The sequence below is a fragment of the Dendrobates tinctorius genome, unplaced genomic scaffold, assembly GCF_039654945.1.
Source record: "Dendrobates tinctorius isolate UK_male_01 unplaced genomic scaffold, ASM3965494v1 ptg000060l, whole genome shotgun sequence".
Lineage (NCBI taxonomy): Eukaryota > Metazoa > Chordata > Amphibia > Anura > Dendrobatidae > Dendrobates > Dendrobates tinctorius.
The window spans coordinates 74,930,875-74,946,969 of record NW_027361728.1 but is presented as its reverse complement, the minus strand read 5'-3'; the positions used below and the strand labels follow the sequence as shown (position 1 = coordinate 74,946,969).

The 16,095-nt window shown below is 42.8% G+C and overlaps 1 protein-coding gene across 1 annotated transcript in view; it reads left to right on the top strand.

Moving 5' to 3' along the window:
* MED12L (mediator complex subunit 12L) overlaps positions 1 to 16,095 on the top strand; it is a 1,194,146-nt gene that overhangs the window by 136,987 nt on the left and 1,041,064 nt on the right. Inside the window, 2 exon segments of the mRNA XM_073579151.1 lie at positions 3,638 to 3,654; positions 3,855 to 3,986. Of these exon segments, the coding sequence (XP_073435252.1) occupies positions 3,638 to 3,654; positions 3,855 to 3,986 (149 nt within the window).

Genomic DNA, 16,095 nt, shown 5'->3' with positions numbered 1-16,095 from the left:
CTGCGGGAAAACGCATGCGAATTTGCATGCGTTTTTCCCACAGCGGGAGTTGCGGAAATGCTGCAGAAATTTCCGCAGCATTTCTGCAACCTGGATACTTAGCCTCAGTGTGACACGCAGCAGTGACCAGGCCCCCGCTGTGAGATCGCCGATCGTGGTGGATCGTCCTGGACCAACTTTTGAATGTCGGTCTCCTGCTGGCCATATTCTAGAATACCAAAAAAGAAAAGGAAAGAAGCGCAACAGTGGTGCACACACAGCCCAATATTGAATTAAAAAAGGCTTTATTAATACAATGCCAGACAGACAAGGATAATTAAAAACATTTATAAAAACATGCAGCCAATAACATGTAAAGACAGTGCATAGCAAGGATATATGACAATAAAAATATTAAGAGTATAATACTCAAATAGAACCACCACCCAGTAGGTAATTATGTAAATAGTATGCTGAGAGGGACACTCATGAATCCAATCTCATAAAGGACAGCAGCTAGCATATATGCATATAGATAATAAATAGATCCTATAACACAGGAACATATGAGCATATATGTACTAAACCAAATTCAAACACATGGATGTGCTAATAAAAGAATACATTAATTTTTGGCCCAAAAGGATTGCCACATATTGGACTTTAGCACCCATATATATCCATACCAGCTTAATCTGCCCTAGATCATATCCATGAGTGTCCATAACAATCAGTAAAAGATCATAGTTAACAGATGGAGAGCATCAGACACCCTGCCAGCACCAGTCCAACGCGTATCGCTGCCTACAAGAACAGCTTCCTCAGGGAAAGCTAGCAAGGTAGTCGTGGACAATCTGCTGCTTCTGCACGCTCTGGCACCCTACAGGAAAATCTTGTCCCAATCCTGATGTGCTGCTGTCTGTGGGGTGCATCACACTTACTTGTGGCCCATAGGCCTCCAATGGCTCCAGGCTTTCATCTTCCAGAACCTTAGCAGCACACAATCCAGGGGAAACCGAATACTTTTTAACAGTCAAAATTTTACTTCACAGTTTACGGTAATTATAATGAAGTATGTAGGAGAGAGGCACTTGTGATAAGCGAGTATACTCGTTGCTTGGGTTTTCCCAAGCATGCTCGGATGTCCTCCGAGTATTTTGGCGTGCTCAGAGATTTTGTTTGTGTCGACGTAGCTGTATGATTTGCGGCTGCTGGACAGCATGAATACATGTGGGGGTTGCCTGTTTGTTAGGGAATTCCCACATGTATTCAGGCTTTCTAGCAGCTGCAAATCATGCAGCTGCATCTACAAAAAGTAAATCTCAGAGCAAGCCAAAATACCCGAGCAACAAGTATACTCGCTCATCACTATAGGCCACAACATGTTACAGTTTTCCTACAGGTACCGGACATAACTTCAGCCCTAGTTCTAGGTCTGGGTAGAGCATCCCTCTTGCTAATTCCATTTCCTTCCACCTCTAAGAGTCTGAATCCATCTTTCCCTGAAGCACCGCAGGCTTGGTGCACTGTTGTGAGTTCATTTTCCCCTTCATTACTGAGGCCCGAGGAACTCCCTCTTCTGGTAAAGAAAGGTAGTGAGCCTGATTATCAAACACCTGAGGCTGATGATGATGACTGGCTGAGTGGAGTTACTGACTGGATATAAGGCTGCCGACGCCCTTCTGCCCTACGGGTGATTTCTCTGTGGGATCCTTGGAGACCAGTCTGAATTCCTGCTCCTCTAAAGCTAAGTTTGCTGCTCGGCCTTTTGCTTTGTGCTTTGACTTTGTTTTGCTTTGTTTTTCTGGATTTCTGCCATTCCCTGCTGGGGTGTGCTGAATTCCTTTAGTTCTGTCTTCTGAAAATACATGAGTGCTGATTTAGTTTTTGAAGCCTAGCTGCTTCAGGGCCTTTTTTCATATTAGCTTGTTGGCTTATGTCTTTGATAGGGTTTTGGCAGATTGCAGACAGCAGCCTTCCTGTCCTTTCCTATCTAGGTAGTTTGGGGGCCCCGTCTTTGCTCAGTCTATCTTTCTGTCTGTGTTAGTGTTTTCATCTTGCTTCACCATCATTATATGTTGGGGGCTGCCTATTGCTTTGGGGTCTGCTCTGGGGCAGTTTAGATTTCCCCTTTCTTTCTTTAGGCCTATTTAATTCTCCAGCTGTGATCAAGGGGTCTAGGGCTTCGTAGGAACCCCCCACGGCTACTGCTAGTTGTGTTGATAGGTTCAGGGGTCTGCAATCTGATAGTTGCCAACTTCTCTGGTTTTCTGGACTTAGCTTGTATTTCTGTTTTGCCTCCTATGGTGACTCATTCATAACAGTGCACCCAAAGGCCCTGACATCCATTTTGAGGTCCCAGGCCCAACAGCAGAACTCACTTTGAATGGTTCTGTGGCAATCCACTGCCCCCAGTAACAGACTCATGTTGCTACTAGCAGCCCACTGCATGCCATATGCACACTGCCTCTAACTGAACTAGCACTTGCTGAACTTGATACTAACATGATACTAACTCTCAGTTTCCCCTCCCCACCTGAGACGGCCCTTACAGTTAACCCTGTCTAGGCTATACTTCAGCCCCGGGGTTTTTTTGCTTTCAGATAGCATAAATAGCTATAAAATATATTTTACCACTTGGGGTGTTAGAGAGGGGAACACCATCTCCACCACTCCAGATAAGCACACAGCCTCATCCGGAATAAGAGAGTGTGCAATCATTATTGTATTATCTGTTGATGGATCTTCTTTTAATCTCATAAAAAAGAACTGTTTTGCTTCTGTCTATCATTTATTCCTCTGAAGGCTTTTCCTAAGTTTAAAAACTTTCTCATCACATAGAGTAACCTTTGATAATATACCATCACTGCTGCAATGTATACAGAGAGTGGGAACCCATGGAACTGTAAGTCTGTGTGCCCACAATGCATTTTGTTAAGCGTTTCCACAGCGTTTGAGCCGGCTCAGACGCTGCATAAACGCTTAAAAGATGCATCAAATTAATTAGCATGCGTTTTTGGCTTTTTGTGCCAATGCATGCGTTTTTAACCGCTCAGGAATCGCTTAGCGGCTAAAAACGCAGCATGCTCATTAATTCCTGCATTGCTGAGCGTTTTTAGCCATCCCCAATGATCCCAGAAATCACGTGTCAAAAAAGCGTCAAAAACGCGTCAAAAATCGCGCAAAAAACGCGTGGAAAAAGACGCACTTTTTCTGGGAAGGGGATCCTTTTCCTGAGCATTTAAAAATGCTAGCGTGGGCACATAGCCTTAGCATTGAAGGAACATATTAGCTGCCTTAGGCTGGATTCAGATTTATACTGTGTGATGCGTCGAGCACTATCTTTTTTTCCCTGTTGGAATCCTCAGAAAAACCTGTATTCCAATGGAAACTCCGACGGAGCCACGACAGAGTCAATCACATCAATGGAGTCAGCAGCGTTATGGTGGACACAGTATGTCTCCATCCTTGCAGTATTTGTCTTTTTCCAACATGAGGTTCTGTTGGGTCTCACATCTAAATATTATTTTGGGGCGATTGCAGTGGAAACCTTGATTTAGTGCTAGATGTAGAGCACTGTATTAGTGTTAAATTAGCCTTACTGGTACAATACTTTGATATATCTATGTTTACAAGGAAATTATCTTCATTTCTACAGGTAACATCTTAGCAAAGGTAATATTTTGTACCTGTATAACTCCACTCATCTTGCTTAGACTGTAAGCTCTTATGGCCAGCATCCTTTCTCTTGAATTTTCACTATTCTTTTATCTCATTTCATTATTTTTTTTTTTATTAGTTTAATTAATGAAATTTGCTGTGGAATATGAAGGAACTGTAGATTTATACTATATTCTATTATTTGTCTTTGAAAGGTGCCTCCTAGTGATGAAGTAGTTGTCACTTTACTTTGTGAGAGGGCTGTTAGTTGCAAGTGGTCTGGAAAACACAGAGCCATGGTGGTGGCTAAACTTCTTGAGAAGAGACAGCTGGAAATAGAGGCTGAGGTGAGTGGTTTGCTGGAACTTGCTAGCTGGCCTCAACATGTTTCTACTTATTGTTACATACTTATTGCTACAACTTCCAACTCCAAAGTTTAATGGCAATTATAGTTTTGGAACAGTAATACAAATGCAATGCAGTCATGTAAAGCAAGCACATGTGTAAACACACAATGCAATGAGAATGCTCCACTGTATGAATTACAATATGATTTAGAGTATGTGCCGCAGAGGGTTTTTGTTAGGAGATTTTAGAGCATAGACTGATTTGAAAGTGTTCGGAAACTTTCCAAATGCTCCACAAAAACTTGAAGGTTCTGCTCACTTTCTGATTCGAAAACTCTGCAAAAAGACCCTGTGTGCAGATAGACTTAAAGGGAATTTGTCAGCAGGTTTTTGCTATGTAATCTGAGGACAGCATAAGGTATGGATTAAAACACTGAATTCATCAATGTGTCACACGTCAGGCTATGTGCTGTTGTCTACTTATTACTGAAGGTTTCATCACTTGGTGATTATCATTACTGTGACTAGCTGACGCGCAGGCACTCATCTAACTCCACTCCCTCCTATGATAAGCAGCTCACTGTCAATTGATTATGTTCATACAGAGTCTGGTAAGGGCGGAGTTAGCTTTCTCAGCTCTGATGCTTTGCTAAATCTAAAAGCTCTTGATTGTATCAGAACCACTGCATCCAGTAAACTAAGTGGTACATCGTTGGATTCAGGGTCTATTTGCTTACATTATGCTGCTCTCAGATAAGGTGGCAAAAATCCGCTAAAAGATTACCTTTAAAGTTTAATGAAAATGTGTGACGCTGATTTTTTTCTTTAGAAAAAACGAAAGCATGCCCACTATACACCAGGTGTCTCCTTATATGAGTCTCGATATATTGTTTTATGTAAATGTATTTCCTCTGTAAATTGTAATTATTTAAAGAAACACAAACAAGAAAATAAACAAAAAACCTGTCCTCCTGCAAACAGGATTGCCAACTTGACTTTTCATTTTCTCTGGAGAGCTTATCAAAAAAATCAGTGACAGACAATATAATTTATTGTTAAATTGGAAAACCACAATAAATCATTATGGTTATAAATGATATTTGTCTAAAATCTGGAATTCCGATTTGAGACATCAGCTGCCTTCACTGTAAGATGTAAAATGATAATTACAGTCAAAATGATCTGTAGAAGTTTCTGCAGCCTCGAATATCAAGGAAACCTCAATTTTATTTATGGACAGGGCAAAAAAGTCTCCTGTTTTTATGGACTGTTCAAGAATTTTTGTTCAGACTGTAACCCTGCCTGCAGCCAACGCTAAAGACGGCATATGGCATATGTTTCATTACCTGGTTACATTTATGAACCTAATGCAGTAAGCTAAATTATTTACTAGGGATGAGCGAACGCGCTCAGTGATACTCGGATATCACTCAAGTATCAGGGTGCACGGATGTACTCTGCACTCAATGAGCATTGGCTGATGCTTGGATTTGAAGCTCGAATCACAACCTCGCATGTTTGGCACCTGTTACACAGCCAATAAGCATGCGTTTATTGCCTCTGAGTCACTGTAATGCAGAAGCCTTCTTGGTAGTGGCATTACTGTGATTGACTGGCCGCATTTCCTCATCAAACGTCATAATGGGACTAGCGTCAACGCGCTCGGCTCACTGATGCCATTGCATAGCTCAGGGACTGTTCTCATTGGAGGTAGAGAGCAGTTAACCGGCTTCTGTATGCACAGTTGAACTAATTAGAGTCCTCTTGTGTTGATACTGGTGCTGATGCTGAACCATCGTACTAAAAGTCCTAAGGGCTAATCTTGTGCTTGGCTGTTTTTATCAGATACATTCTGCATTTAGCCTATGGACAGTTGCAGGAGGCGGGAGAGAGTGGCAGAATACAGCCTCTAGGCAGGGTTTAGGACTTTGCAGTCTGTTGCAAAGTCTTTATGAGTGTAGGAATACATTAACTACGCTTTCAAAATATTTGAATTATGATTTCTCGTTGTTGCCTTCAAGGGTTGAATGTATTATCCTTATTATTTTTCCCTGGATTTGCACTTTGTGCAGAACTGCAAATCTTTCATAGTGTGGGAGTTCATCAACTACACTTTCAAAATATTTTAATGAGGCTGCCTGTTGTTGCCTTCAAAGGTCTATGGAGGACTGAATGACCTTCCTTATCATTTTTTTTCTGGCTTTTCATTATGTACAATGCCTTTATGAGTGTAGAAGTGCCACAACTATACTTTCCTAACTTTTATGTGGCACTCTATTTGGTGCTTTCAAGGGTGTATGAATTACTCTCCTTATAATTTTTTTCTAACTTTGTAATTTGTGCAGAGCCTTTTGAGTGTTGGAATTCCATAGCTACACTTTGTTCACAATATTTGAATTAAGTACTACAGTTGATGCCTTCAAGGGTGTATGGATGACCCTTCTTGCAATTGTTGCCAGGCTTTGCACTATGTGCAGAGCTTTTATGTTTGTAGAAGTACCACAACTAAACTTTGTTCACAATATTTGAGTGGGGCACTACAGTTTGTAGTTTAACCTCTTTTCCCCCAAGGGTGGTTTGCATGTTCATGACCGGGCCAATTTTCACAATTCTGACCACTGTCCCTTTATGAGGTCATAACTCTGGAACGCTTCCATGGATCCCATTGATTCTGACATTGTTTTCTCGTGACATATTGTACTTCATGTTAGTAGTAAAATTTCATTGATATAACTTGTGTTTATTTGTGAAAAAAATGGAAATTTGGTGAATATTTTGAAAATTTCGCAATTTTCCAACTTTGAATTTTTAAGCCCTTTAATCACAGAGATATGGCACACAAAAAACTTAATGAATAATTTTTTTAGGAAGTTATAAGGGCTAAAAGTTGACCAGCGATTTCTCATTTTTACAACACCATTTTATTTTTAGGGACCACATCACATTTGAAGTCACTTTGAGGGGTCCATATGATAGAAAATACCCAAAAGTGAAACCATTCTAAAAACTGCACCCCTCAAGGTGCTCAAAACAACATTCAAGAAGTTTATTGACCCTTCAGGTGTTTCACTGGAATTTTTTGAATGTTTTAAAAAAATTAACATTTACCGTACTTTCCGCTTTGTAAGACGCACTTTTTTTTCCCCTAAACTTGGGGGGAAAATGAGGGTGCGTCTTATAAAGCGGACATGCCTTACCGGGTGTAGGCTGCAGGGATGTCCGGGTGTCTCCGGGTGTCCGTCGGTGCTGTGCGTGTCTCCAGGTGCCCAGCCATGTCTCCACGTGCCCAGCGGTGTCTCCGGTTCCCATCCCGGGGCTCTGCCGACATTTTGCGACAGGCCAGAGCCCCGGGGCTCTCTCTCGGTTCCATCTGTATTGACTCCGGCAATATGGCGGCCGCCGCCTGGGGCGGCGCATGCGCTAATGGTGATCTCAGGACAGATTTCGAGAGATGAAATCTTAGAAATCTCATCTCTCAAGATCTCAGTCCCGAGATCACCATCAGCGCATGCGCCGCCCCTGGCCGCCATATTGCCGGAGTCAATACAGAGGGAACCGAGAGAGAGCCCCAGGGCTCTGGCCTTTCACAAAATATCGGTAGAGCCCCTGGATGGGAACTGGAGACACCGCTGGGCACGTGGAGACACGGCTGGGCACCTGGAGACACCCACAGCACCGACGGACACCCGGACACCCCTGCGGCGTACACCCAGTAAATGTCAGCAGACCCCCCTGTCAGCAGCACAGACCCCCAGCAGCAGCACAGACCCCCAGCAGCAGCACAAGCCCCCCTGGCAGCAGCACAGACCCCCAGCAGCAGCACAAGCCCCCCTGGCAGCAGCACAGACCCCCAGCAGCAGCACAAGCCCCCCTGGCAGCAACACAAGCCCCCCCGGTAGCAGCACAAGCCCCCCTGGCAGCAGCACAAGACCCCCTGGCAGCGCGCTGCACATCGGAGCATCCTCTCATCCCTTCCTGCGGCCTGCAGTATCACCCCACTTCTGCCTCCTCCAACAGCGACCCTGGGACCCCGCTTCCCGCAGCCACCACCCCCGGTAAGCAATAAGACGCATGGATTATAAGAAGCACCATCATTTTATTAAAAAAATATTTTTTTCTTATTTTTCTCCTCAAAATTTGGGGTGCGTCTTATAATCCGGAACGTCTTATAAAGCAAAAAATACGGTAACTTTTTTCACAAAAAAATTATTTCAGGTCCAATTTTTTTTATTTTACCAAGGGTAACAGGAGAAATTGGACTGCAAAAGTTATTGTGCAATTTGTCCTGAGTGCGCTGAAACCTGATATGTGGGGGGAACCACTATTTTGGTGCATGGCAGAGCTCAGAAGGGAAGGAGCGCCATTTGACTTTTTCAGCGCAAAATTGGCTGGAATTCAGATCGGACGCCATGACACATTTGGAGAGCCTCTGATGGCCTAAACAGTGGAAACCTTCCACAAGTGACCCCATTGTGGAAACTAGACCCACCCAAGGAACTTATCTAGATATGTGGTAAGAACTTTTAACCCCCAAGGGCTTCACAGAAGTTTATAACGTACAGTCGTACAATTAAAAAATATTTTTTCCACAAAAATGATCTTTTCACCCCCAATTTTTATTTTCTCAAGGGTAACTGAACCCCAGAAGTTATTGTGCAATTTGTCCTGAGTACGCTGATACCCCGTATATGGGGGTAAACGACTATTTGGGCTCATGGCAGAGCTGGGAAGGGAAGCAGCACCATTTGACTTTTAGGGCTGGAATTGAGATCAGACGCCATGTCACGTTTGGAGAGCCCCTGATGTGCCTAAACTGTGGAAACCCCCACAAATGACACCATTTTGGAAACTAGACCCCCAAGGAACTTATCTAGATATGTGGTGAGAACTTTGAACCCCTAAAGGCTTCACAGAAGTTTATAACGCCCGAGCGTGAAAATAAAAAAATCATATTTTTTCCACAAACATGATCTTTTTGCCCCTAATTTTTATGTTACCAAGGGTAACAGGAGAAATTGGACTTCAAAAGTTTTTGTGCAATTTGTCCTGAGTAGGCTGATATCCCATATGTGGAGGTAAACCACTGTTTGGGCGCATGTTAGAGCTTGGAAGGGAAGGAGCACCGTTTGACTTTTTCAACGCAGAATAGGCTGGAATTGAGATCAGACGCCATGTTGCGTTTGGAGAGCACCTGATGTGTCTAAACAGTGGAAACCCCCAAATTCTAACTCCAACCCTTTTTTATTTTATTATTTTTCACTAACTAAGGGGGTGATAAAGGGGGGCTTGATTTACTATTTATAGCGGGTTTTTACATTTTGAGAGCTATAATTTTTCCATATTTTGACCCAACGAGTCATGTGAGGTCTTGTGCTTTGCGGGACGAGTTGACGTTTTCTATTGGTACCATTTTCGGGCACGTGACATTTTTTGATCGCTTTTTATTCCGATTTTTGGGACTCAGAATGAACAGAAACCAATATTTCATGAACTTCTTATGGGGGGTGCATTAGCACCATTCCGTGTGTGGTAAAATTGACAAAGCAGTTTTATTCTTCGGGTCAGTACGATTACAGAGGTGCCTCATTTATGTCATTTTTTAATGTTTTGGCGCTTTTATGCAATGAAATCAATTTTATATAAAAAATAAGTATTTTTGTATCGCTTTATTCTGCGAGCTATAACTTTTTTATTTTTTCGCTGTTGATGCTGTGTGGTGGCTCTGTGTTTGCGGGACAAGATGACGTTTTCAGCAGTACCATGGTTATTTATATACGGTATTTACATCGCGCGTTATTGCACTTTTTGTTCGGCGGTATGACGATAAAGCATTGTTTTTTGCTTTTTTTATTTTTATTTTTTAAGGGGTTCATTAAAGGGGTTAACAAGTGGGACAGTTTTATAGGGCAGATTGTTACGGACGCGGCGATACTAATTATTATGTTTAGTTTTATTGTTTTTTTTATTTCCAAAAAATGAATTTATTAGGGAATATTTTTTTTTTACTTTATTTTATTGTCCCGGGGGGGGGGGGGGGGGGGGAGGTCTCTGATCTGACACTTTACACAGCGCTGTGTCAGATCAGCTAACTGACAGGCGCTGCACAGGCTTCCTCCGTGCGGGAGGCATTCAGAGCAGCGCAGGACATCGCGCTGCTCGGGGGGTCTCAGGGAAGCACGGAGGGAGCCCTCTCCGTGACAATGCTTCCCTAATCCCCCGGTACACTGCAATCATGTTTGACCGCCCCTGACACATAGTGCCGGGTGCCAGCTGTGATAATCAGCTGACGCCCAGCCGCGATCAGCGCCCACTTTCCCCCGAGAGCGCCGCTGATCGCTTAGACATACTATCCCGTCCCCGGTCATACAGGCCCGGGTACCATGGATGGGAGAGTACGTCTGATGTCAGAAAGGGGTTAAAAATTTAATTTTGGTTTAATTAAATTATTACTTTTTGTTTTAATTTTGCTTTATATATAAGTCATTATACAGGAAAGAATGTTTCTTAACTTTTTTTTAACTGTAAACTCCAATTTCTCATCAATTTTGAATGTTTTATTGTCAGTCCTTAAAGTGGAGTAAAAGCTTGACACCAGTGTTCTCAGCAGCTAATCCAGAGTCAGAGATGCTTCAACGGGTTCTCCCCATGCTGTTCTCCTTCCATTCAGCACTTCTTGCATCCATTTCAAAATTTTCACTGCATCTAGACCACCTTGTAGGGTCAACGGAAAAATGCTTGGATTTCCCTTTACTCCCATTATACTCATTACTCGAAATGAGCATCCGAGCATTAGGAATTGTTCAGTTCGAGTAACGAGCATCCAAGCATTTTAGTGCTCACTCATCCCTATTATTTACCAATAGATATTTTATCATTTATAGACAGCCTGACTGGAGATTCATGTAGCATGAGTCAGACACTGGCTACACTATTATGGCTACTATGTCTTAAGCACCCGTTACACTAAACGATGTCCCAGCGATCCCACCAATGATCCGACATGATAGGATTGCTGGGACATCGTTAGGCTGATCGCTGGTGAGCTGTCACATAGACAGCCCCAGCGATCAGTACCAGCGACGCTGGATGCTGGTTTCTAATGTAAACGTCGGGTATCCAGGAGCAGCGCGACTCCTGGATACCCGCTGTTTACCTTGGAAACCGGCGTACACGCTTGTTTCCAAGGTAAACATCGGGTATCTAGGAGCCGCGCGACTGCTGGATACCCGACGTTTACCTTGGAAACCAGCGTGTACGCTGGTTTCCAAGGTAAACAGCGGGTATCCAGGAGTCACGCTGCTCCTGGATACCCGACGTTTACATTAGAATCCAGCGACCAGCGATCAAAAAATGGCCCGGGACGTTCGATGACGATCAGCGATAACCGGCAGGAGGGTCGGTCGCTGATCCCCGTCACACACAGCGATCTCGCTGGCGATTTTGTGTCACAAAATCAGCGATCTCGCTAGCGAGATCGCTGTGTGTGACGTACCCTTACTCTGAAAATCTGCAGTGTTTCAGAGAAGCTACATCCAAAAGGCATGTCCACTGTGGCTTCTCCCTACCCCACTCTCTTTCACTGACATGTCTCTCACTTTGTGTTTGACTAAGGAAAGAACTGTCTGAATAAGGGCGTGATGTGTGGAATAGCCACCGTGGACCTGCCTCTGGATCTAGTCATCTAAACTTTGTGGTTCCCAAATGGCTTTTCAAAGTACAGTATGTTGTCAAAGCTTAATTCTATTATCTTGTTTCTGTCAGAATGGAAAACGTTATAGGCTGATCATTTAAGGAGAACCTGTCTGCACGATTCTGTGATGTAAAGTACAGACAAGGCTGTAATGGCGCTGTAATACTGATTACATTGATAACTTTGGTGAAGAAATCTCCTTTGTTGTTCTTTAACCACCATTTGAAATTTTCTGCTAATTAATTAGAAGTTGTTGCACAGAGGCTGGACTCTACATAGGGTCTTCTCCTGCCTGTCTGCAATTCCCTGGCCCCTCTGCCTTATTTCTTCACCAAAGGTATCAATGTAATCTGCTTTAGTGTCATTTCAGCCATGTCTTAACTTAACATTACAAAATTGTGCCTACAGATTCTTTTTCAAGGCCATCAATATGCGATTGCTGAGCATCTGACCTCATTCTTTCCTTCACCTTGGCTGAATAAAGGAGCCATGATGCTCTCTGGGACAGTGTTACTGATCTGCACTTCCTCTAGAGTGAAGCAACCCATTCTTTCCGCTACAGATAAACCATCAATACATACTTTATTGCCATGTGGTGAATTTACAATACCCAGAAACTTAAAAATGTATTAGCACTAATTGATATAATCACACAATTATATTTTATCATCATCCTTTGACTTTATATTTTTTTTTTAAACTAAACATTTAATAAAATTAAAAATATGGACAAATTACTCATGCATTTTCCCTTTGCACTTCCTAAACTCATTAAATATGAGTGTAATATTATTTCTGTTGTAAGGAGACTAATGGCGGTGTAGTTAAAGGGAGGTATGTGTCACTTAGATGGCTGCTTTCCGTGATGTAACCCAGAGTATTTTCTTTTGTGCATGTAAGCACTAAGAGGTTTGTTTGGTGCACCTTAGACTGGGTTGCGGGTAGCTATGAGAGATTGGCGGGTCTGGATACCCACATACCTTACATCTGGGTGTGGTTTCAGCCTATATAATGGAGGCTGTTATTTGGCACATTGTCTGTGACTGGAAGCATGGAGGCATTCTGTGTGTGCTAAGACACTGACCTGAACGGGCAGACCCGCAGTGCTTTATGAGCTGTTCATTTTCCATTTTTGTGCCACAGAAGGCCATTGTCATGATCCATGCTGGATCAGGACTGATAAAAAGCACAGGTAACCTTTCTTTTCTTAAGCTGTGCTTAAGTTTGGTCTTTGCCCCCGGAGGCCATTAGGATTATTGCACTGTGGTGTCAGTTGTTCTAAGTTTGCCCCTGGTGGTGTTGAGCGTCATTGCACTCTGATTTCTTTGGTTAAGTGCACATGATTATAATGCAGGTGTGATTGCTTTGGCTCTGCTATAAAAGAGTCACAGGTGTTGCAATCAGTGTTGGTGATAGTGTTCATTTCAACCATCCTTGGTGGAGGAAAGAGCTGGAGAGCGTTCCTTGCAGCACTGTCTTAGCCCTGGTGTGGAAGGAGTCATAGGGGATTTCCTTGTAGCTCTAACAGATCTTGGTGGCAGCGATTCAGGAGGAGAGCTGCATTCTGGTGGTGGACTCTGTTGCCAAGAGCAGGTGCAACAGAGTAAAGCTAAGTGGTGTTTCCCTGTTTGTGTTTTTCCTTAGTTTGTATTAGTACAGCGGTGGGGCCAGTGCCTGCACCACCCAGCTCCCTAGCAAGGGATAGGTGTAGGGTGTGCTAGGGTGACAGTTTCCTGATCGGCGCCCGGTGCGGAACCAGCATAGGGAACATTAGGTGCGTTAGGGACACTGACTCTGTTTGCTTAAACTTAAACAGGTTTATGGAGTGAATAAACCTGACAGAACATTTTATGAAAACCGCTTCCTGTGCTTACCTCAACCCGCATTCGAGTGAGTAAAACTTTACACTGTATTTAAGCTTCTAGTAGGAGTTTGTTTTTACTGTTTTCTGCAGTAAAGAAAACTATTTTTTACTTTATTCCCAAACATCTTTGTATACATGATGCTTTGTGATACAGGAAGCCATAGAAAGGTCCTTGCCGAGTGACTTTAGGAACTCATTGAAGCTCAGTCTAAAATAAACATTCTTTAATCTACTTTGTGAGCACTGTAACTTCTATTTGTAATGCTCTGCTTCATGGGGAATTTTTGGTATCTGATTATTCCCATGTTTGAAAGTAATGGTGTATTAATTGGATTTGTTGTTTCTCTATGATCAGTGGGGTCTGATACTTGGGAACCTCTGAAGCTTGAGAATTCATCGGCAATTTGGCTGGTTTAGCGCGGCATCCTCTTCTTTGTTTCCAGAAATAGTGGATTTCCCAAATGTCAAACCTCAATTAATAAAATAATGGTATATCCTAGCAAAATACCATCATTTTATATAATAAGAAAAATCCTTTAAATTACCTGTTTTTGGATTAATGGCTGAAAACATACAGATGATCATATGCAATGTTATTTTAGAAATGATGGAATGAGTTACTACGTAATAACTAGAGATGTGCGAACCCGAATGATAAAGTTTGGGGTCTGAACAGGACACCTAGTGTGCGTGCACAGACCCCAAACACGGACTTCTCCAGGTTGCAAAGCCAATCATCAAGCTTTTCCTGTGTGGGCACTGTATTGACATGACTTTGATTGGCCCACACACCGTATAAAAATAAAATAAAAAAGACATTGGGTCTACTTTATTCTTGCTTATGCCTACCAGTGCAGGTAAAGCTGACAGCTGTCAGCTTTATCTAGGCAGGTTATCAAAAATAGAGGGGTCCCCATGACATTTTTAAAAAAATTATTTAAATTAATAATTTTATAAAATGGCGTGGGGGCACCCCATTTTTGATAAACAGGCAAACTAAACCAGACAGCTGGGGGCTGGTATTCTCAGGCTGGGAAGTGGCCATGGATATTGGCTGGCCCTCCCCAGCTTAAAAATAGCAGCCCATAGCTGCCCTAGAAAAGGCACATCCAGTAGATGCGTTGGCAAGCTGGTTAATAGTTTTAGGGTTGAGGTCAGCTGTTTTATGTCAGCTGACACAAAGCCCAGGGATTAGTAATGGAGAGGCACCTTTATTACCTACACCATTATCAAAACAAAGAAAGACACACACATAAAACAAGTCATTTAGTTGAAGAAACACTCCCCCCCACAATAACCCTCTTTTACTCATGTATCAAAGTAAAAATAAAACTAAAAAATGAAAGTTAGACTCACCTGTCCACCCATAATGCATAATGCTGATGTCCTACTACAATCCCCAACTCTGCTACATCTAGTTGCATTGCTGAGCAGTGACATCAGGATTATCATCGCTCAGTCCGACAACCAGCCCACACTGAGCTAAGCGTGAGAACGTGGCTGAGTGTGAACGGTGGTGACATCATTAAGGTTACACTCAGCCACGTTATCACTGTCAGCTGACTGTGATCTGGCTGTCTTGCAGAGCGATAACAGTACTGCTGTCACCAATCAGCAATGCAACCAGCAGAATTGGGACATCAACATTATGGCTTACTGACAGACAGGTGAGGATTACTTTGATTTTTTATTTTTAGGTTAATAAATGGGAATAAGAGGGGATTTATCAGGGAGTGTTTTGTTAAATTAAAGGACTTATTTCTGTGTGTATCTTTATTAATTTTCACCCCTGGCTTGATATCAGTGGACATAAAACAGCTGACATCAACCCCAAAACCATTAACCCACTTGCCAACGCACAAGGGCAAGTGAAAAGAGCCAAGACGAAGCTCCAGAAATGGTGTATCTAATGGGTGGCCATTTTTGAGGCGTCTGCAGCCTGATGTGATTAGTTTGAGAGGGGGCCAATATCTAGCCCATTAATATCAGTCTATTAATATCGGCCTGCAAATAGGGGGACCCCACTCCATGTTTTTAAATTAAATAAATAATTTAAAAAATGCTGTGGGGTCCCCCCAATTTTTGATAATCAGCCAAGCTAAAGCAGACAGCTGGGGGCTGGTATTCTGAGGCTATGAAGGGGCCATGGATATTGTCCCTCCCCAGCCTGAAAATAGCAATCCACAGCCGTCCCAGAAATGGTGCAACCATTAGATATGCCAATTGTGGTGCTTTGCCCTGCTTTTCCCACTTGCCCTGGTGTGTTGGCACGTGGGGTAATATTTTGTGGTTGATGTCAGCTTTGTAATGTCAGCTGTCATCAAGCACAGGGGTTAGTAATGGAGAGACATCTCTCAGACACCCCCATTGCTAATGAAGTAAATAAAAAGTAATAAAGACACACAAAGAAAAAAGTCCTTGACTTGAACAAAACACTCCCGGACAATTACTCTCTTTTTTTCCCATTTATTAAGATAAAAATAAATCAAAGTAATCCTCACCTATTCGCCGATAATCCATAATGCTGATGTCCCATGATGAGCCCCAACTGTGCT